This window comes from Athene cunicularia (assembly GCF_003259725.1).
Source record: "Athene cunicularia isolate RWA chromosome 9 unlocalized genomic scaffold, athCun1 chr9_part1, whole genome shotgun sequence".
Lineage (NCBI taxonomy): Eukaryota > Metazoa > Chordata > Aves > Strigiformes > Strigidae > Athene > Athene cunicularia.
This window is the reverse complement of record NW_020799110.1, coordinates 2407616-2430176: the sequence shown is the minus strand read 5'-3', so window position 1 is coordinate 2430176 and position 22561 is coordinate 2407616. Positions and strand designations below refer to the sequence as shown.

Sequence of the window (22561 nt, the reverse complement as noted above, 5' to 3'; positions counted from 1 at the left end):
CCCCCCCCCCCTCCAAACCTCAAAAGCATTAAAAAAGCATCATTTTCCAAATTAGGTAACTGACGGAGAGCACCCAGGAGCCTCCCTGTGCGGGGTACGAAGGACCTCTTGTGGTGGCCAAGCGGCTGGCTCGGTGTTCCCGCACGGCAGCCAGCCTCCCACAAACGCCAGCGGCAGATAAAAATTGATATCCAAAATTATCTCTCTCATTAGAGGAACCTAACTCGTTTAAGACATGAGACATTAGCGTATAACGTAATATTGCAAACTGGGTTTATCATCCTGGTCTCCGGCTTTGAACACACGGCATCTAAAACCAAACCAGCGTGCTCTGTCGTATTTTATTAAATACTGCCCAACCCAGTGCCGCCTGCCTGACCACGGCGTCACAAAAATAATAAACCAGCTCACCTCGCTTCAGTTTGAACCTAGATCATGCAGTCCAAAGCAGGAAAGAGTGAAATTCTTTGTGCAAGGCCAAGACCGGTGTCCTCAGGACAGAAAAGTTCTGTTGGCTCGGCGCGCCTGCCTTGTGGTGGCATTGCTCCAACTTCGCAGCCGAAGGCAGAGGTAAACTAGCAAACACCTCGTCCTCGCACAGGGGCTCCATCTACTTTAAGAACTCCACTAGCAATGATGTCTAGATCTGTGTAGCGAAATCAGAAGCCACCAAATGCTGTCCTGTGAGTGGCAACAGAGCATCCTATAGCTGACCAACACGTGTCCTAGTGAGGGTCCAAACAATGCGTTCACGCCCGTCCTGCACACCTCAGCTGAACGTCCTGCTTTTATTTAGCTAGTCTAAGATGCACCGAAGCAAGTTCTATCTCCAGTATATTTTAAAAAAAATAATATATATATATATATATATTGAATCATTGCACATACTCTAGGCTACCTCAAATCTGAAGTATTCTGTCACAAAGTTGAAAGCAACATTTATAGGCTCTATATCTACTTTCTGATTTATTGACCTAAAAGATCCCACTCCAGAGACAGTCACAAAGCCACTTGTTTTCAAAAAATGAGCACAAATATTTGGGTTTCTAGTTTAGTCACCTAAAAAAGAGAAGTACGGCCTCCAACCACCACTCAGCCAGTCTGCAAGGTGGCATGATTATTTATTCCAAAATCTAATTTAATCACTAGATCAACTTCTCTAAGCCTCTTTTAGGAAAACAACCAACCAACCAACAAAACCCACAACCCTACAAACCACTTATCTGTAGGAAAAGCACCACAATTTGGGTTTTTTTGGAGAACGCAAAGTGCTAAACACACGTGAAGATCTGTGCTTTCTGCAGAAGAACACACCACCATTTGGGAACACCGCTCCCCATCAAGACCACCGCCTAATATCTGCGGTGTCCGACACACCATTTTGATGAGATCTACACCTAACAGTCACACATTCAACTGTACCTGCAACAGGCACATCTGCCTGCGGCTTCGAGACACTACTACACCCCTAAAAGTCCTTCTTACACGAGTAGCCCATAATTCAGCTCTCATTGACCCAAAGCCCTCGATAGGAACCCAACGAAAAGCCACAAATCAGAAAACGGGCCCGATCGCCCGACTCACCGGCGTGCTGCTGTCAGAAAAGGTGTTCATGCTGATGGACCTGCTCATCTTGTCCGAGGAGAGGGACGGCGGGGAGGGGCTGCGCTTCTCCAGCTGCTCGTGGTGCGGCAGGTCCTGGCGCTGCAGGTACTCACGCCATGCTCGCTGGATACTGAGGCAAACACCAAGGCACAGGGTTGGCGGGTGGAATGAAGCAACACAAAGGATTTAAAATCTATATTCTTGATTGAAAAGATGTTTTTCACTTTTTTTTTTTTTTTTTTTTTTTTTCTGGTTTGGATAATGATCACTTGTAACTACCCCTCTGTAGGTCTTATATCAGCCACTACCGGTATAACTTGCATCTGTTCAGCAGAAGCAATTCTTTAGCTCAGATCCCTAAACCTGAGGAAGTGATTTAAATATAAGACTGTACATAACCCAGCAGTTCTCTTAGATCTTGCAAACAAAGTAAAAATCCACAATTACCTGTTTAAAAGAATGAACAGCCTTCAGCATCTTATATTAGCTTTCAGATTATACAGTTGGAAGTTCAGAGCCAGACCAGTATCCTTCAAAACCTCCCCCAAAGTAACGTGTGGGGGATTGTAGTAGGAGCTCTGCCTTCAAACTCTCAACTTTGATCAAGTTTCTAAAACCTGACGTGAAATTCTGTGAAGAAATTGCATTTTCTGTGCTGGCCGGTGGCCAGGAGGCTGGGGCGGCTCTCACCAGGTGGCAGTGCTGGACCGCCTGCGCCTTTCTGAAGGTGCCCGGGAGATCCGTGAGAGATTCTGGGAATTAAAACAGCGTTTACAATAGTAATGGCAATAACACAAAGTATGTGGGTGTTTGCACAGAGGCTGGTCTGCGAACTCTGCAGCAAAGCAGAGCTAAATTCTGACCTCAGACTCAGCGGCGCTGCTGCAGTGCAACGAGCTAGAAAGAGCTCCTTTTAGGATTTTTAAAGATTTGGGATTTTATTCACTGGGATATCAAGTCAGTAAAACTTTCAGTGTGCCTGTTAATCAGGTAGAGTGCCGTGACCCGTGCTGAGGTGGTTCTCAGCGGTGCAAAGCTCTTGTGCTGCTCTGCGGGTGGGAGTCGAGGCTCCTCCATCCTGCCCGCTGCCGAAGGGCTGGGCACCCGCAGCACCCAGCCTTGCTGCTGGGGGCCCCCGGGAGGGCTCCCACACCCAGACCCCGCCTGGCCTTGCTCCCACCCATGGTGCTGTGCCCCAGAGCAGCGCACGGGACAGCGCTCCCCGCTGAAAAACCTTACCGTGGCCTTTACGGGTCAAACCAAAGGGTCCAAAAGCCTTTGGCATGGATTTACTTTGTCCTATGAATACTTTTTTTTTTTTTTTTTTTTTTTTTTTTTTTTTTTTTTTTTTCTAACATTGCCTTTGTAACAGTCAAGACGTCATTTCTGCTTCCGTTTCCACAAGCCAGAGAAACACTTAGCCCCCAGACACTGCTGAAAAGGCATTTGGTTACACACTGGCACATCCAACTTCGTGGCTTTGCAGGAGGAGGATGAAACTCAACATCAGGGCACCGACAACTTCTCATTGACCTCCCACAGTGCCAGGAGCTCAAACCCTGGGCGGTGCCTCTTGGCATGTAATTTTTCCTGGTCAGAGAACAACTCTCTCAACACACATTTAGAAAAATCTCAAGGTTGAGGAAATCAAATTTATGTATTTTGTTATTTTCTAGGAGAATACCAGATTAGAAACAAACCAGCATCTATTACAACCTGACCAGGGTAGGTGCACAGCAGAGCCAGCCAGGTGGGTTAAGGCCTGTGTTGTTTACATACAACAGCTTTAAAATGGACAGAAATACCCACCAAAGCTCCCAAAAGAGAGCGCCAATGGAGGAGCTTCCAGTAAATGCATTTTGCTTTAAAAAATCCCCACATCCTCACACCTCAAGCATTTACAGTTTGCATTGTTTCAGTTTCAAGTTTTACTGCGTAACGTGGACCCGTGGTGTTTACATATTTACGTTTACACGTACTTTTAATTTTAAAGCTTGAGAATACAGTGAGGTTAAGTCATAACTACCCTTCCAGACAGCTCCCTGAAAATTTATTCTTTTATCTGGCTTAAATTTCCATGACTAAAAGACACTGGCTGGATTTTAATATGAAACTTCACATCCTCTTAATATTTTAATATAGCATTAATGTTTTAATGTCCTGTATAGCGAGTTAGCTGTAGCTTTTCAACAGAAAGTGAAATTTGGTATGTAACGTAGCAACACATGTAGCTCTGTAAAGTTGTGCCTGATGTCACAAATGCTGGCTTCAGCATAAAGATGTTCTTTTTTTTTTTTTTTTTATGCAAGTGGAGTCACGTTAAACTTTCATTGTCTGCCTGGAAGATCCAGGGACACCGTGTTAGGGCAGAGTTAATGCCTCCTGGACGGAACAAATGCCTGCACCAGGGCTGGAGGAACAGCGCTGGAAGAGCACAAAGAGGAGTCTTCTGCTCTGACAGACAGGTGGGTAAGTTTTTTAAGTTATATCCTCAGTATTACCGCGTGTCCTGGTGCAGCACAGTCAAGCCTTTTAGAATAACTGAGCCCGTGCTAAACTGGACAACGTGTGGGAAATTTATTACGCAGGCTAAAATGTTCGGAAGTCAGAAGACGGTGATGCTTATCTCTCCCTTCCCGGCGGTGCAGCTAGGTGTCATGCATGTGCCTTGGCTGAGCGCTGGCAACTGCCTGGCTTCCCAGTAAAAACCAGTTTTCTCAGTGCCACGGAGCCCTGGTCCCCTCAGACTCACACAGACACAACCCCAGGATTGCTCTTTGCAGAGGAGTCCCGTGAGCCGCCCGGGGAGCTTGAACCAGACTTCATGTTAGATGTGAAAAATACCACTGAAGGGATTTCTACTTGCTCTGTGCTACCCTTTCCCCCTCTAGGACGTCCTCTGCATATATGAAAAATAGAGCAGATTCTCAAATATCCTTTAGTTTCACGAAGGCAATGACAAAATTAATGCAACACCGAAGTTTAGCATTTGAAACTGAGTTCAGAGAGAATGCTCATGTGCTAAAAGGCAGAGAAGAGCTTAGTGCTAAACTGAGGCTTTTTTATACTTAACGTTACCCAGAACTCCACAGTGGATACAGTCTGGGTTCTGCTGCTTGGGAATCAAACTCAGCTGCATTAAAAGGCAGAAGTTGTAATCTTCATTACTTACATTTTCACTTTTGATTCCAAGGGCTGTAAGTCGATATGATATTTTTCAATGTTATTTTCTTCATCCATGGTAAGCTGATGGCTATGGAAAAGAAACGAAAATGGGTTTAATGCATCTCAGCGTGACATTTTTGCAAGCGCTGTGAATTAATTCTGAAATTTTGACAAGAACATACAAGAGCTGCTTAGTATAAGGTGTTTCCTGTCTTTGGAGGAAGGCATCTGGGTCGCTATGTCCAACCCCATTTGACTGTAAACAAAAAGTATGAATTTGGATCCAGTTTCCAGATCGGAGCCTGCCTGAGTCCTTGCACTAAACCTTCCAGATGCCACAGCTCCAGAGACAGGCACACCCAGCAAAGAAGCCGCTGCAAATAAAAAAATAAATAAATAAAAAAGCCACTGGCAAATATAATAGATATTCTTGCTAAATTAACTTTCATCCCTGGGGCTATGTTTGAAAAGCTGGAGAGTAAAATGGAAAGTAACAATGGTAATGCCAGTAGCAAATGAATTACATCAGCAAAAGCCATTCAGGAACATGACGAAAAAATTCTTTGTAATAAATGATGACCGAGGAATTGGTGCTGCAAACCGATCGCTTTGAGAAAGCAATTTTAAAATGTTAGAAGATAAAAAAATCAAACATCTCGGGACACTGCTTTGGATGGAGCTAGCAGCATGGATGAAAAGTCTTCACATGAAAATTTGTAAGATTAGACCCCCGACCTGTGGAGTTATTTTGAGACTTTACTGGACACTTAATTACATCATTCAATCAGCAGCAGTTTTCAGAAATTATCCTCCTGTAACTAAAAATAAGAATTTTTTTTATGGGAGAGATGCAAAATCTGGATTATTTAGTATATTACTAAGTGAAAAACATAGTCAACAACAAAGAGACTGCCCTGCAGAAAGGGCTCGTGACCTTACAAAAGCCATTTCGCTTTATCATGTGTGAGATACTGTGGAAATCACGCACTTACCTTTGAAGCAAGTCCTTGCCATCGTTGACTTGTTCCAAGGTGTGCTGGAGCCTTTTGAGTTCTTCCTACAAGGAGAGAAAAAAAACATTTCAATGTGCTTATGGGAAGCTCTTGGTTGACATTGGACTTTCCTACTCAACCTCGAAACGTTGTGAACCAACCACTAAAAACAGTCCCCTCGGGTAACGTCTATGGGATTGCTTTCAAATTTAGATAACAAAAATAACTACAAAGAAACCAATGTATTCATCAATATGTCCAGCGTAAGTTTGAAAGTATCAAACCCACAAAAATAATAGGCAGAGCAAAAGAGGAAAGTATTCTTTCATGTCTTAGGTGTGCGGCTGCTTTGATTAGGGAGGAATCAAATTCAGCCATCAAGAGATGGGCTTGGTAAGAGGCAAGCAAGCATCAGCTCGTACTTTCAGGCACTTCTCTTTGTTCTGCAATCAAACAGTATTCAGTCTCGTAATTAAGAGAGTCACTGGCTGAGATTTAGAGCCCGATGCCTTTACCAGGGTATTCGTATCAGGCGCTGTTTCAATAGCAGAGATGTCACAAATTTAACTACAGCATAGCTGGGGTTCCCTGCATCCATGCTAATGACCCGGGGGAAAAAAAAAATAAAATCTACCCATGATGTTCAGGACAGATTCGGCTTAAAAACCCCTAAATTATAGCTGACTGGCAGGGTGTTCTTGTTCGGAAGCGGTGGGAGCTGAGGGGTGGAGGAGAACCTGGTTGCAATGAAGCGTGTGCTCCAGGGGACGCCATTCCTGGGCTGAGCTTTCCGTCCCCTTGCAGGGCACAATCCCCCAGCGTGCCTGAACATCGCTGGGACGCGCCGGCGCAGAGCACAGGAGCCCAGGCCTCCTGAAAACCTGGGCTGACAAGCAAACACTAAACCCTCCCTAGGATGCGAGGCAAAGAGCGGGGATGTGCCCTCAGGTTTGTGTTTATACATCAAATGCTTGATAATTAAGCTGGAAAACGAGAAGTCTATGCAAAACACAAAGACGTTAACTCACGACTTCTTTTAGCTCATTAAGTTGGGAATCAAATGTAGCAGCACATCTACTCAGAGTAAGGAAGGAGGGTAATTCACTTCACACCTACCTCGCATACAGATACAGGATTCCTAGGAAGACCAAGAACGTTAAAAAGTCAAACCAAGGATATTTTCATCTTGTATATCTTATCCGACCTGGGGACAAACCCCAGATTTTTGTTTCCAACAAGGCTGTTGCAATCGCCAGGAGCACAACGGATCAGCCAGCTCTATCTTCTGCTTCCCCATATGAAGCCGATTTTGTGAAACAGAGAAATTTATTCGGGGCTTTTTAATCCTGCACAAGATTCTACCCTGTTCGCCATGAAACAAGATCACAGCTGGTAGCCGATTTACTCCTAATGCAGCTTTCATTTCCCGCCAGCCTTGGAAAGACTATTACTGCAAAATAAAATTTATGCATAAACTAGATTTGCCAAGACGACAAGTTAGATGTTTCCCCAGTCTTCGCCCCTCCGGGTCTCTAATTGGAGCACCGTTTTGTGGGCACGCGATTTGGGAGGCCTGGCTGCCACCTACCGCTCATCAGCCACTGGAAATAATCCAGTTGTGAAACTCCTTTTAATTTTTCCTTTTATTTTTTTTTTTCCTGCTCTGAGGAACAGCCTCTTCTAGCATATTAAAACCAAGCAACTTTCAAAAATTTTCTTTTTGTGAAGTACAGCTCAGAAGATAACCTTTTCTCTCCTGTATTATTCCGCTGGTCATTTTTTCAGCATAGCCCACAGCTATGTACAGTAATTTAGAACGTGAAAACAATTTGCAATTGACTTTATATATAGCTCTGGGTGACAAAACCTGCATGACTTACATAAATCATTCCTTGTGTTTGACATCATTTTCTATTAACCTCAGGGTGAAGACCGAACAAAAAAAAAAAAAAAAAAAAAAAGAAAAAAAAAAAAAAAAAAAAAAAAAAGGAAAAACCAAAATTGGTTGTGACATTTTTGACTATTCCGACTTTCAATTAAACATCACCAGACAGCCTTTATGAAAGCTGTAATATAAGGCAACTACAGGAGGGGCACAGTAATGTTTGCATAATTGGGAAGAGCAGGAGACATATAATCTATACTAATTCCAGTTTTGCGTCATTAACCATGAAGTATTGATTATTGCTCCTTGCAACAGAATTTATGAAGCCAGCCATGCTGCTGCACCCACAGAAAGCGATTCGGCCTCAGCCCCCCGGCGGGGTAAGTGATGGGTGGTGCTGACAGCCGGGATGCCGCTCTCCCAACCCACAGCCTTAGAGGATGCGTCTCCCAGATTACACCAGGAGTGACCCAGCTGCAATCTCGAACTTCAGAAAATTAAATTGGAAGAGATCCATACTTCTGTTGGAATACACAATGAATTTATGATGCCCCTATAAACCCGGTTATAATGTAAACATATTGTAAAATTTACTGCCGCTTTCTCTTCCCTCCTGCAGTCGAATACAGACATTAAGAGCAATCGGGTAGCTGCAGACCCGTATAGATACCTAAGGAAGAAAAAGCAATGAAAGCTTGAAGTGCAAGAGCGGTGTTAAAAGCAAAGTGAACCGTCTTCTTCTAGTCTTTAATGTGTACATTCTGTTTATGCATTAATTATTTCCCAGCCTGTCGATCTGTACTTTTAAGAAACTAAGCTGTTACAATGACTTAATTAATTATTTCCAGGAAAGCCGTGTAGGACAGAAAAAAAGACCAAGAGGCTCAAGTTTATAGACCCTCGCCAGGGAGGAGCTTGCGCAAAAGGACCGTCTTAAGGTGCATGGAGCAGTCTGCACGTTATAAAAGCCTAGCTTGGTTTTGCTGTCAGTACTTAGAGCAAAAAGATTCTGGGTCCCTCTACCTTTCCCCACTGCAAATCAGCTGGTGTTTGGCTCCAAGCAGCCCAAGGACAGGCTCTGTGTGTGCATGCCCAGCACGACGATTTAGCAACCTCACCCAGCTGCCTTCAGCAGTTTTCAGGGTCTTTTTTTTTTTTTAAACGGAGAGATCCAGAGGTTGCCGCAGACTTTGGTCCTCGTTTGGGCTTGCACTGAAATGTCACCTCTCGTTTGACAGTCCGTGGGGATGATGATGGCAGCCAGCAGATACGGGGTCACAGAGGCAGGCTTAGATGAGGAGGAGCAGAAATCTAGAGCAACCTAAACGCACTAATCCCTAAATTCCCTTTGAAGAAGTCTGTTTCAAAGAAGAGTTATTAAAGCCAACGCTAATGAAAGAAAAGAACTCTCGGACATTAAATCATACCTAGATAAATATTTACCTCCGGTAGCAGGCAATGACTTTTTTTCTTTGCTATACCCACAAGCATCCATTCAGATCAGTGGAGCTATTTATACCCGTGCGTTTAGACCGGCACAGATAAATCAGGGCAGAGGCCACATATTAAAAATTAATTTTCAAAATCCTTTTTGGAGACACGTGCTATTGTTTGAGTATCGCTGCCCAAGAGGTTTGTCGCTTGCTGCTGGATGACTCAACAAAACAGTGCTTCCTGAGAGGTCGGGGAGATGGAGATGGGAAGAGAAAGCTTGGATTTCAGTAGAACCCACAGCCCTAAAGCAGCAGTAATAAAGGGTTTTTTTTTTCCCACCCATGTTGTAATTAAGAGTGTGTACAGCAGTGACTCAAACATGGCAGCTTTGGGTAGTTCTGATTTCATTGATCTTCTGTGTTATTGGAAATTCTGTTGAATGGTGATTTTCTATTATGCAGCAAAACTTCCACTTGTGTGGCGCTTCTTCCTCTCCTTAACTTGCAAGTCACCTGGAAGACCACAGTGCCAGTTTGAGATCCTCCTGGTGCAGGAGGTCCACAGTGCCTGGAGAAACTCTACACTGGAGTGACACGGTTGCTCTCACCCCATCAGAGCAGGATGTGCCCTTCGTGTTGGGCCGCGGGGTGCTGGTAAGATGCAGCAGAGCAGAGCACAGCCCAGCCACCACCTTGAAGGCCAGCTCCATCTCATCAGCCTGCCAGTGCTATGCAGGGAGGGAATTAGTGCCAAGAGCTTTAATTTGGAAATATCAATAAAGATCACTGGAGCTTTCACAGCCGCTCTTGCCAGCGGACGCGTTAGCGCTTCTCATTGTTCCGGAGCTGCTGCATTTAAAGGCCAATGTACGAGGTCTTCTCCGTAGCGCTGACACGGGCATGTGCAAAACCCATCGTTCCTTCCCCAGCACAGCCTCTGAAGTGATGGCACAGCGAGGGCAAGCACAGCTGAACACAGTCCGGAGCCAAAAACGCCGCAGTGCCTGCTGCCGTTCAGATCAGAAGCCACGCAGGATCCATCCCCCTGATCAAAGCCACCTGATGCCTCTTTCTGTCACCTATTAGGAAGCCAATTTATAGGCTTTAACATTCTCACCTCCTGCCATTTTCCAATCCTGTGGTCATCAGAGGTGGATACAAGCTAATGAAGCGCTCTCTGCTGCTCCTTGCCCCCCCGCCCCAGCCCATCACACCAAGTCTAGGGACAGCACACACAGCACTAAGCCACCTTTAGCACCAGCTCCCATCCATCTGCCATTCGTATTCCAGCACAGAAGCAGCAGCCTCAGCTGCTTTTCAACCACCCCAGCTGCTTTGGGTTACCGAAAACAGTCCACTGCCAGTGCTGCCCTGAGCTCTTACACCCATGTCTGCCATCAGCTGTATTTTTAAGACTTTGTTTCCCATTTAACAAAGAATTCCATGCCCCTCCCCACCCCTCTTTGTGTCCACGAAGCATCTTGGGTTTATTGATTTAATATTTTTTCATTGTATTAATTTTCATTTTTATTTGACACAGTTTTTCCCGGGGAAGACCATGGCCCCTGTATTAAATGAAGAGTCAGTTTTTCGGTCTGGCAAGGCCTGTCAAGCAGTGCGTTGGTTAAGCCTCTTAGGAGGACTCAGTGAGCCTAAAGAGGATCGAAAGATCAGGATCCTTTGAGGTGAAGGTTTTTTACTCGCTAATATTTTGGGCCCCCGTTCACACCAGCACGGAGGGGCTGCTCCTGTGGGAAAGCTACTGGAGTACACCAGCAGCCCCCTAGAGCGGGGGGATTGTCCCCAGAGCAGCATCCCTGGTGGCACCTGTGTGCCCGGTGCGGGGGGTACAGAGGCACAGTTTGCCCCAGTTTGGGCAGGCACGAGACCATCCGGATTCATTCCCGTTTCAGGGATGTGCAGAGAGTTCTGCATCCCATTTCAGGGCTGGAACGTTAAAGCTACGCCCTGGATACACTGAGCACTCTGTGGAGTTGGCAGTTTAACATCTGACGGCGACAACTGCTTCGTATCTTGGAACAGGGAGACGTGTCAGACAACAGTGGCTTCTGTATACTGGGGGTGGGAGGGGGAAGGTCCTATTTTATTTGCTCTGGCAACCCAACAGGGACCTGGAACACTTCAGCTACGAGCGTTCAAGGAAAGTACATTAACTGCCCAAGATTAACACAGCTACGGGGGCTCTGCGATCCCCAGCTGCCAGAGCAACGTGCCAGACCACTTCATAAAATTTGCGCCATCAGTAGAGTTACCTAAACCTCCTTAAAGGAGTTTCACATTCAGATTTAGAAACAAAATATGAATTAGCCTCGCTGAAATGGGTTTGTTATTGCAGGGAGATAGAGCATGGACATTCAGGTCGCATCCTGCATCCTGCCCTGCCCCTGACCTCCAACGGCTCCTTAGGTCTTCACGTCTCCTTTCCGTGTGCATTCTGTCTATTTAAGTCACAGTATCTTCAAAGAAGGGAATAGCTCTTTTTTTTTTTTTTTTCTTCTACATCAAGGCTCTGACCTTGATTAGTTAAAACAGAGTGTGGTTATCAAGCGCTAATTAACAGCAAACAATTTCAGACTCTATTTCCCTTCCATGGCTCACCTTCCATACAAGGGGACCACAGTCCCTCTGCTACAAGCCTTGCTCCTGGTGAGCACTGGGTAAGGGCGTGCAGGCTCTGTCCCTGCACTTGTTTTTTTCAAACAAGCCAAAGAAGGCATCAACAAAAACCTGAGGACTGCTCAGGGAAAGAGTGTGTCACGCTGAACAGAAAATGAGGCCAGGAGTAGGAAACAAAGGGCAGGCATCACTGAAACATTTCAGGCTAGACAGAGGTTACTGCTAATTAGAGTGCCACGGGGATGAGCATTAAAGCATCACGGCTGCTCAGCACAAATGAGCGTGCGCTGATGCTGCAGCAAGGTTTCGGAGGATCTAGGTGATAAATGGAGCACATCTGGGAGCAGTAGCCATTAGGCAATTAACTCCCACAGTTTATTGCTCATGTTTCCATTATTCTGGATACTTAAGAGATACTTCACTCGATACGCATTTTCTTAGTTTATTGAAAATCAAAGTTATGCTTGTAGAGCCCAATTGCTACGATTTAGGTTGTTCTCTGGCAAGGACAACCACGTGGCTTTTCCACTGTTCTCCAGCACAGGCCAGCTCTCAGGGAATTTTTTTAAATAAACAAGTTTCCTGTAAGTTTAGTAACTAATATCCTTACAGAATATGGTCTAATTTTCAAAAGGTCCCCTTAGGTCCTCCTTACAACGTGACTCATTTTTCTGTGGCTTCTTACTCACGCAGTTTGGTGTGTTTAGAAATCTGTTGTCCTTTTTTTTTTTTTTTTTTTTTTTTTTTTTTTTAATGTCCCCGCACACACAGCAGTGGAGCATCACCTACAATGCCAGCCCGGAGAAGTTCTTTCTGGCTAAGGAACTTCTTGCCCAAGTACTCTGAAATCTCTGTGCTGATGTGGACTGCTTCCAGGTTGAGTTCTGAGGTTTAGCACAGGAGTTCAGGATGAATCGAGGGGTGCAAGTTTGGGGTCACCTGAATCAGGCTTTCCTGGAACACCATCCCACGGAGAAAAAAATTAAAAAAAATTGCAACAGAAATACTCCAGCACTTCTAATAGTTTCTTGATTGCTTTCTGCTTTTGGGGCCCTGTGCTGTCCAGCACACGGTGTGACCCAGCCCAAGTGGTCGCTGAGACCCTCACCCTGGTCCTGCCTGCAGCAGCACAGCCCCACCACCGCCCAGTGCTGGCACTGAATGTTGGGTTGTAGGGACATCCCTGGGTCCTTTCACTGAAAACCTAACATGGGAGAGAAGGCAAAGCTTTATTAGAGCAGTGAGTTTACTCTTCTGCCAAAGGTAAACTCCTCACTGCATCATTCCTCAGTTTTACTCATTACTGTTTAGAGTTCCCAGAGGATGTGTTTGCCTCCCATTTCACAGGACACTTCCATCACTCAAGAGATGAGCTGGTAATATTTTCATTTTCTTCATGCAAAGCCCTTCCTCCCCTTTTATATCCTAAGGACATAATTTCTAATTGTTTCTCTTCCCAATCTTGTAAATCATGACATTGCCCTCTTCTCACTCATCTTTTAATCAGAGTAGGACTCCATATAAAACTTCACTAAGTGTAAGTCCAGCATAGGGAACAAAAGCAGAAAGTCTTGGCCTCCGTATATTTGAACCAAGCTTGTGCCTAATCCCTTTACTACAATCCTGGCTACATAAAGATGCCCAGGACAGCTGATATATTAATTCCTCTGATAAGCAGGTGTAAACGGCCCGAAGGGAGATGCAGCAATGCTGGTGATATCTCCCAGGAGACAGGAGCACTCATAAGATGACCTGTTGAGCTCTTCTTCATTTTCTGCGATATCGATAAATTGTTTTCTCTTCCTTCCTTCAGCTCTGCCCTCAGGAAGAGTAATCTATCGCACCAGGGCTACAGAACATTATTTCATAGTTACAACAGCTCTGGAAACCTTGCACAAGGATGAATGCCATTAAAAAGCCAAGTTAGATTCCTTTTAAAAAGCCTCTTCTTTCTGCTGCTGTCACTGCGGTCAGGGCTTTCAACAGCACCGCTTCTGCCTCGAAATACGCAAGCTTTTAACTTTTGCCAGGGGAACCAACTAGAGAGAATGAAGCCTCTTGACATCTGAGCTTCTCTGCCACCAGAGTGCTTCTGAAACTACAGCCAGTTTGAACACCGAAGAAAAGGTCTGGAACAACACAAGTGCTATAGGAGACGCAGCAAAGAAAGCATTTCAGAGGTTATAGGGAAAAAAAGTTTCATAGGTTCAAGGGGAAAAAAAAAAGATATAGATATATAGACACACACACACTGGGGTTTAAGTCTATGGCAAGAAAGCCAATTCCTCACTGAAATCCAGAAATTTTTCGAGTCACGTAAGACAGCTACCCCACAAATGGCAGCAGGCACTAAGAGACTCACAACAGGAAGAGATGCTCTAACCGTATCTAGGATTTTACTGCCGTTTGCATGGGACCTGAGGTGACAGCGCAAAACCTGGTGTAAATCACCACAGCCTCACCAAAGCAAAGAATGTGCGTTACACGCTGCCCATTACACACCGCCTTTACTACAGCAACAGCCTACACCAGAGCGGGAGCTGGTCAAGACAGCAACCAGCACGCTGTAGGAAATGCTGATTATTTTTTTTTTTTTTTCCTGAGGCAAGTTTCCGTTTGGAACAAAACCCAACAATTATTGACATGCCAAATGCCACCACACACACTCTTGAGCAACCAGCCTTCCCTGCAAAGCCTGGATCGCAGAAGACAGCTCTAAAACCCCAGTGGGGCATGTCCAGTGCTGGAAGAGCCATGGAGGCAACAGGGCCAAAGCCTTCCAGGACTGACCACTCGTGAGCCATCCACTGCAGATGCTGGTTTATGTGGAATGGTACCTTAATCTTCAAGGAATGACAGAAAATAGCAACCCTTAGTAATTGTGTTTTACTTTATGACACAAAAGCTGCATCTTGGAGAGAACGACGTTGGCCAGATTACACGGGGAATGGTTGGTGAATGTTTTTATAGAGAAGAGACTTGTCCATCCCTAAGCATCGACAGTCCAAGTTTCTTCATCTTCACCGTTACTTTAGCCTTCCTCTGAAGGGCAGCAGGATTACGCCCGCTAAAGACACGGGTGTTCTGGTCTAACAGCTGCTTTACAAAGAACACAAATCTGCACCCAACCCACTCTAGTGGAAGAAACCCACATCTTCCAACTCCCTCTTAAGGTTTTCATTGCAAGTTACAGTTGAGTCCAGCTTAATTTTAGGACAAATATGAAGAGATTGCAACCAAGCCAGTGTGAATTTCAGCATTCTAGGAAGAGGAAGGCAGGGGGAAAATCTGACATGACAGATCCATCTTCTGAACTCCCAGTGGAGGTTTTTTTTTTTTCCCCCAGAAAAAGTAAGCAGCTCTTTTTATAGCTCATGAGCCTATTACTTGTACTGACAACAACACATGACTGTTTTAAAACTGAAAAGAAAGATATTAATCCAATTTTCAGCTTTTCAGAGCGTGGCACTGTCTACTAATTTTCACAAAAGAGAAGACTGATGAACTAGTTTAAGAATCAAAAGGATATTGTTAAAAAAAAAAAAAAATCACATCTATTACAGAAATGCTTTTCCACACTTCTCACATTTCTGAAAGTCCCGTTTAGGCCAAGCAGTAGGTATTTGGCCCATAACCAAAGGAGCTGCTTTTTGGAAAACGTGCACAACTATTGCACTGCACTGTAGTAGTGCTTAGAAAACAGTCCCCAAGCCGTCGGATCCACGGCGGCTGCCTTTGCTTGGAGAACGCACCTGCAGAGTTTAATGCCAGGACCCTGTGCTCCCATCCCCAGGCAGGACAGGGGTCCCCGTGCCAGGGCGGTGACAACAGAGGCGAGGCAGAAGCATTCAGCAGCTCCAAGCCATGACAAGCACGAACAGATATATGTGGAAGAGGCTGCCAGGGGAGACAGCCCCAGCATGGTCTCATCGAGCCTTCCCATGCCATGTAGCTGCTCTTTATGCAGCAGCTTTGTCCTTGGCCACAGCACCAAGGAGCAATAGCGGCTCCCGGAAGGCGCCACCAGTTCCCAGGCAGCCTGAACAGACACGCCACGGTGATTTGCTCCTGTTTTCAGCCTCAGACATGTCACTAACACGGTCCGTCCCTCTCCCGCAAGGCACGTGAGTGAGAGGTGCCAGCATAGTCGGCAGCCACATCAAATCTCTGGTTGAGGATCCTAGAGAAGAGCAGCCACACCTACAGGTTTTAGGTTTATGGAAAAATATGTGCATTGACAGAAACACTATTTTTCTCTGTTGTGATGAACTACAGACCAAGAAGTTTTGATTAGGGCCTTAATCTTTATGTATACTGTAATTTCCACCAAACACTCTTGTGTTTGTCTTCAACATGAGAAATTGCTTTTCCATGCTGATGATAATGAAACTAGTCACTCATTCTGATGCTTATAACTCTGCCAGCACACCAAGAAACCAGCCATCCACTTATTAATGTGCCAGCTGAGCTGTGCTTCCTAGAGACAGTAAGCACAAGTTACATCAGTCTCCATCTCTGCACCACCTTCCTTTCCATACCCACCATCTCTTGTTCATGCAAACGATATTTTCTAATACAAGTGGAAAATGTATTATTTTAGATTTAGCAGCCAGCAACTGCTCAGCCATTATGCTGCAGAAACAGAGAAATAGTCGTCTGAGGCCAAATCCCTTCAGCAGGACAGCAACCTGCATCCAGCCTAGCCAACGTCCCTCGTCACCCACCCCAGGTGTGACATCCCAGGAGTTTAGTAGAAACAAGAGACTTGCATATTTCTGTGCAGATCTGACTTCCATAAAGCTTTCTCAGCACTCTCAAGAAGTAAATTTGCATCAGGTTTGTTTAAAGAATGGGCATAATTATGCCAAGAGCACACACGGGCCAAGTAAATCAGTAGGGAGGTTAGCCAAAGGGCTCCCCCGGGGTAAAGCAAATGCCACGGTCCTGGCTTGGATCCCAACACTGATAGCGTTTTAGGGCTGAGATAAGAGCACCCTCCATCCATATAGCATTCCCACCTTGCCGGAGCCGAGCTGTAAGCCAGGGAGCCAACACGGGCTCCCGCTCAGCTACTGCTCTTGCCTGAGCCAACTAACAACCCCTCCCAAAACCCATCAGTTAAACTTAGTAAGGATTTCATTTTTTTTCCCCTTTTTCATCTCTTCAGTCTCCAGCTCACTGTATGCAAAACCAGATAGCAAATTTATCAAGGCAGGGACCCCATGTTGGCCGAAGAGTCACCAAATGTTTGAGGTTTCATACGCAAGGAGCGCCTTGTGAAGTTATTTTTTTTTTTAAAGCTCCTTCAAAAAGAAATTGACTGCGCTCTGGCATTTCACCCCAACGCAATTGGAAACAGTCACAGTGCAGCCTAAGAGAGGGATTGGAGCAGAAATTCCTCTAACTTTTGTAGCACTGCTGGGGACCACTATAAAATGGTACCGAGCTAATTAGACAAGTCATAAAGATGTTCCCCCGACAATCGCACAGGTGAAATAATCTAATCTTCTACACCCTGCCTTCCTAGTTAATCTCTTGATAAGACTCATTAACACAATTGTTCAGTCTAGTGTAGTCCCTTTGTAAAGTGTATATAATTTACAATCCTATTAAAAAGATGGCCACAGATTAGTCTCAGAGGCAAATTACAAAACTATTCGGTTGTGGTTTTAGCACATTAGCTATAGCTCTATGAATCCTGGAGAGAAAAAAAAAAAAAATCAGAACATTACAGGTTTCAGAGCAAGTGTACCCATCAAACCCCACCTATCTAATTTTTTGCATAAAAATTAAATAGAATTGCAAATTGTGGGATACTCTGTTCAGCAGCTGAGCAACAATGCGGATCTTTTTCTTTTGTGAACGGCAAGAAAAAAAAAAAAACAAACACAACCAAGTACTAGAAGAGCACAAAAGGTGTACAAAGTTCTTTCATTTAAAAAAAACCCCCAAAACCTAGGACTTAGTTACTTCACAGCTTATGCTAAATTTCCGCTGCTGTTCAGTATTCAAATTATTTCTGTCATGTAATTTGAGGTGCTGGAGGATGCAAAGCATTGGGTGTTTCAACAGAGCGGAAAGAGCGAAGGCACTGGACCTCGTAAAAATATAATGAAACAGATGTTTGCTGCTTTTCGGTATTTACGCTTAGTATCAACTGCGAAAATCCAGTACGTAGAAGCTTCCAATCCTATCTACTTCTTCCAATACTTCCAGGTTTCCAATACTACCTTCAGAAGGCTCAGCTTCCACCCAGGAAAGTGATTAGGAGATGGTTTAAAAAAAAAAAAAAAAAAAAAAAAAAAAAAAAAAGCAGAACACTCTGGCTTTGTCTGGACTTCTCCAAAAGCTACACAGACCCGAAACTAAATATTTGGGGCAGACTGCATACGCACAAATACTGTGAAACGTCTCCCACAACAGAACCATGGTCCTGCCCGGGATCTTAAGACATAAAACCAGCTCCGCTGCGATTTTTCATAGGATACAAGAAAAAGCACTCACATCCTCTTAGCTTTCAACACACCGCGGGTATCTGAGCGCTCTGGAGATTATACAACAGGATATTCAGCATTTAACAGTCTTGAACTTCCCAATGTAAAAAGCCTCTCATTCCTGTGTTCCCAGTCCCTCCCCACCCTCCAGCAGCACTTTACCTTCCTAAGGGCTCTCCATTTGTTTGGGGTTTTTTGTTTTTTGGGTTTTTTTCCATCTTTCACAAACAATAAGCCAGCCGGGGAAATTTAGGCCATCACAAAAATCGGGCAGCAAATATTTCTAATTTGTAAAAGAAACCCCCTCATATTTCTACTCCAGCTGTAGGAAGGCTTGGAAAAAAAAATAAAAAGCGCAATAAAAATGACAGCTCTTCCAAATAAACATCTTTCTGTTGCTTTTAGGAGGAAACCCGCGGAGCCTGTGGTGCACAGGAAGCAAAGGCTGTGTTTGCAAGCTTCTGTGTGAAGGTCTGCATCACTGAGAGCATGAAAATCTCCTGTCCGGGCTGGAGGCCTTCAGAGCAAGAGGGAGGGACCAGCTATGACCCGACACAGACCAGGGCAGACGAGACAGAGGCAGGTGGTGGTGATGGGCAGAGGTGGCAAACTCCTTTCAAAATCTAGGCTTAAATCCATTTTGAAAAGTTCATCTAATCAGAGCTTATTTTAAACGAACGCTCTTCCAGCACTTAGCTCTGAGATCTGGTTGGAGGCTAAGGCTGAGGTTTTTTTGAATTGTTATGCTTCTCGAGCCAGAAGTCCCCAAATCCTGAGGTCAGAGGTTGGTTCTCCCTCCTCAGAGTTGTCTGACTTTAACAAGATGCCTGCAACTCAGAAAATACTTAATGGCAAGCACGTGCAGGAGTCACATCACTAACCTGGAGAGAAGTAAAATAACACTCCCAAGCTTTATATTATAGGTGAAGTGACAGCAACCGCTGATGTAAAGGAGGAGGGATCTATGGCAGTGTCTGCTAGGTTCAGAGGTTCCTCTTGTTTGAGCTCCTGAGGAGTTAAATCTAATTTCTCGTATGCTGCAGATATCCAAGAAGATGTTTTAATTGAAGGCGGTTGCTTAGCAACTGCATCCCGTGTGCCGCAGCGATGCTTTTCACCTGGAGCAGATAAACATCAGGATGGCACTTTACAAATCTGATTAGCGGCAATGAAATAGCTGGCTACAACAAGCGGCAAGTGCTTTTCCAGAAGTTATGCTTCTAACCTGATACCCATCGGCAGGGAAAACCCAATGAAACTCATTTGCAGGTTCGAAGAGCTCTCCTCTCCTCGCCCAGCAAACGTTTCGGCCTGCTTCTCACAACCGGAGCTTATCAAGGGGGAGATAGCATTGGCAGGATTTTTCTTTACTCGGAAGATTTCACCGCAGTCGAACACATAATGATAAAATACTAGAACACTTGCAACCGTGCACAGATGTTTTTCTGAACAGGCCTAGGATTCTTTGAAAAGCATCAGAAAAGAAAAAAAAAAAAAAAAACAGACCATGGAGAAAGGTTTCCTTCTAACTTTTGTAACTGGAGATTACTGTTAAAGGCTGCTACTCTAGGAGTCTTTACAAGCTGTTTAAGAGCTGATTATTGGCGCTATTACCTCGCTTCTGACTATGAAGCACTTGAATAGCTCACTTCCAACACCTTTGCGTTAGAACGTTTCTATCCATTTTAATGGTTTATGTTATTTCAGCCACATTCAGTGATTTGCTGTGTTTAGGTCTAGTACGTGGTGACCAGTTAAACATCTGAGATTCAGAAAAGAACTCATTTATATTTTCCCACCCGCGGCCAGTCAGCTTCATGTCCCAGCCCTGGCCAGAATGTGATTTGCTGAGTATAGACCAGACTTGTTGCCTTTATCATGCTCGCCTAATGCCAACTGCGAGACAACAAGCTGCAAGTCCCCAGAGCACTGTCTGAAGGCTCACAGATGTGTGCGAGACATTCCCTTCTCAGGTCTCCAGATACCTCCAGAGGTGTCACCAGATACTGAAAATACCTTCAGAGGGCGGTTCACCAGCGGCGCTCCGGCTTGCAGGGTGGGGAGCAGCCTGGCTTGGTACCACAGGGCCAAGGGGTGACAAGGGAGGGGTAAAGACTCTAATCCACATGGCTGGATTGGGGAGCAGGGGACATTTTTCATCAGCCTTGACATATCAAATACAAAACCAATTGCGAAAAGAGCTCCCAGGAAGGTCAACTGTTCTTGGGAAGATACAGAAGAGCCATGCCCTGGGCAAGCCCCAGAAGAGGGTGCGTTGGGAGGGTTTTCAAGGCAAGTTTAGCTTACCCAGTGTGGATTCGAACACCTAACTGCCACAGAAGTCTCAGTTCAAAAACCTCCCTTCGGCTCCAGCTGGCACTTGAGCATCTGCTTAGATTTTTTTTTTTTTTTTTTTGTATTAAATAGGACTTGGAAAAATACGTTAATTTGCTGTCCAGGATTAGGATGAATTTCAGCATGTGCTAAAAGTCTCTGTCAGCGTTACATGCACCAAGCTTCTGCCTTCACCACGAGAAGCAGCCTTTGACGTCGCATCTCCATATCACAGCACAGCTATGAGGACACACAGCAGGGCTCTGTCACATCCAATATCACTCTGAGGTACTGAGCCAAGGACATCCCTATCGGAGCTTGGCTGCAGTCACTGAGCTATTTGTTGAAGTCCAGATTCTGGAGGGCTGTTACCATAACATAGACAACGTACTAATTAGCCTGGACCATAGAGAATTTGTCCCAGATGTATTCTTTATCTGCAGGATGAATCATTGGCTGTGAATGACGCAAATCAATTAAACTATAGGCAAGAGTTTCCTCTTTTCCATTTAATCTTCTGTAATCTCTTAGGTAACCCTCGTTCTTTGTTATTATTCCTTGGTTCAGATCTTTATTCTCACCTCAACAACTGGCAGAGCTATTGAGAAGCAGGACAGTTTTCTATATGCCTGACACCAGGCAAGTGAAACACAGAGGAGCAGCTTTAGCTGGCTGCCAGTTTTGAATGCTGCTCGTCTCGGGACAATAAGGTCTCAATGCTTTACAAAAAAAAAAAAAAGATGCTGCTATTTGGTGGTTAAAGGAAGTGAGAGTTGAAAAATTCTGTTCTTGAGCTACTGAGGAGAAAATAAACATAGTCAAAGGAAAATCTTTCCCTCCTCAAAAATAAGATCCTATAGATCTGCCCTGGTTTTGACCAGAATATTGCAAGATATTCAGACACTGACATTTCAAATTTTATTTTAAAAAACCCCACAGAAGTCATCCAACTAAGATAGAAGCAAAATTTAAAGCCTTATGTAGTCATCCAGCCCAGACAGCTACACGCAAAGTATGTCCTCCTAATTATAAAGAGAGCAATCAACACCGGTATTTTAAGATCTAAGGACCTCCAACAGGACCAACAGGACGTTCCTTCCCCTCTTTGCCATCTTCAGCCTTTATTAGCCCTGGGCAGGGGCAGGAAAGTTAAACCACTGCTCTTCCCTGCAGCATCACAAGTTTCTCGTGGGGCGGCTGAAGGGATGGTGCGATGCCCTGGCTGGACTCACGGCGATGTCGACAGTAACAAGTAGAGGGATGGAACAGGAGCAAACCTGCGCAGCAAAACCAACGGTCTCACAAGCAATTAGGGACATCAAGAACTTGGTCCCATGGGCAAACACCCATCGGTGGCGCTCTCACCTTAGCTCCAGCCATGACAGATACAGTCTGTGCAGCGCGAGATGCTCTGAGTCAAAGTACAGTAAGGGAGGGCAATCGGGAAATTTATTTCCAGGATGCTCTCCTGATCCAAACTTGAATGCTAACAGAGAGGCACTGGTGTCAGTCTAACGTCCTGTTAGTCTTACGTAGGTCTGGGGCAGTGGGATGCAGAAGATCTGTAAAATCAACATGTTGTATTTGGAGCTAAAAGAATAAATACTTTTTCCTTGGTGGTAGCACTCCAAAGTCAGAGCCGAACCACGGCATTTTTTTTTCCCAAGGTTTATTAGCTCTTCCGTTATTACATTCCCTTGTTTCCTTGGCTCACCCTCCCACCAGCTGCCTTATTTGCTGTGTGAAACCCTCGGTATTAACCACAATGCAGGTTCTTAATGTTTAATGTGTGGCTGATAGAATCCTGCAGCATCCAGCAGAGCCTTTGAATAAAGGGCACCCTATTAAAAAAAAAACAAACTTAAATGCAAGCAAAAAAGCAGCATGTGAAACCATACGATAGAAGCCGGTCGCATTCAATCTCTGAAAGCAAAGAGCTACAGTTTATATGAATAATTCAAAACCAGCCTCAGACAAATGATCCCAGGTCTATAAGGAAATGGTAAAACCTCTGGA

General features: G+C 44.8%; 1 protein-coding gene across 1 annotated transcript in view; it reads right to left on the bottom strand.

Moving 5' to 3' along the window:
- The window catches only part of IQCJ (IQ motif containing J), a 178256-nt gene that overhangs the window by 77440 nt on the left and 78255 nt on the right, over window positions 1–22561 (bottom strand). The window contains 3 exon segments of the mRNA XM_026854949.1: window positions 1585–1735; window positions 4778–4858; window positions 5763–5839. Of these exon segments, the coding sequence (XP_026710750.1) occupies window positions 1585–1735; window positions 4778–4858; window positions 5763–5839 (309 nt within the window).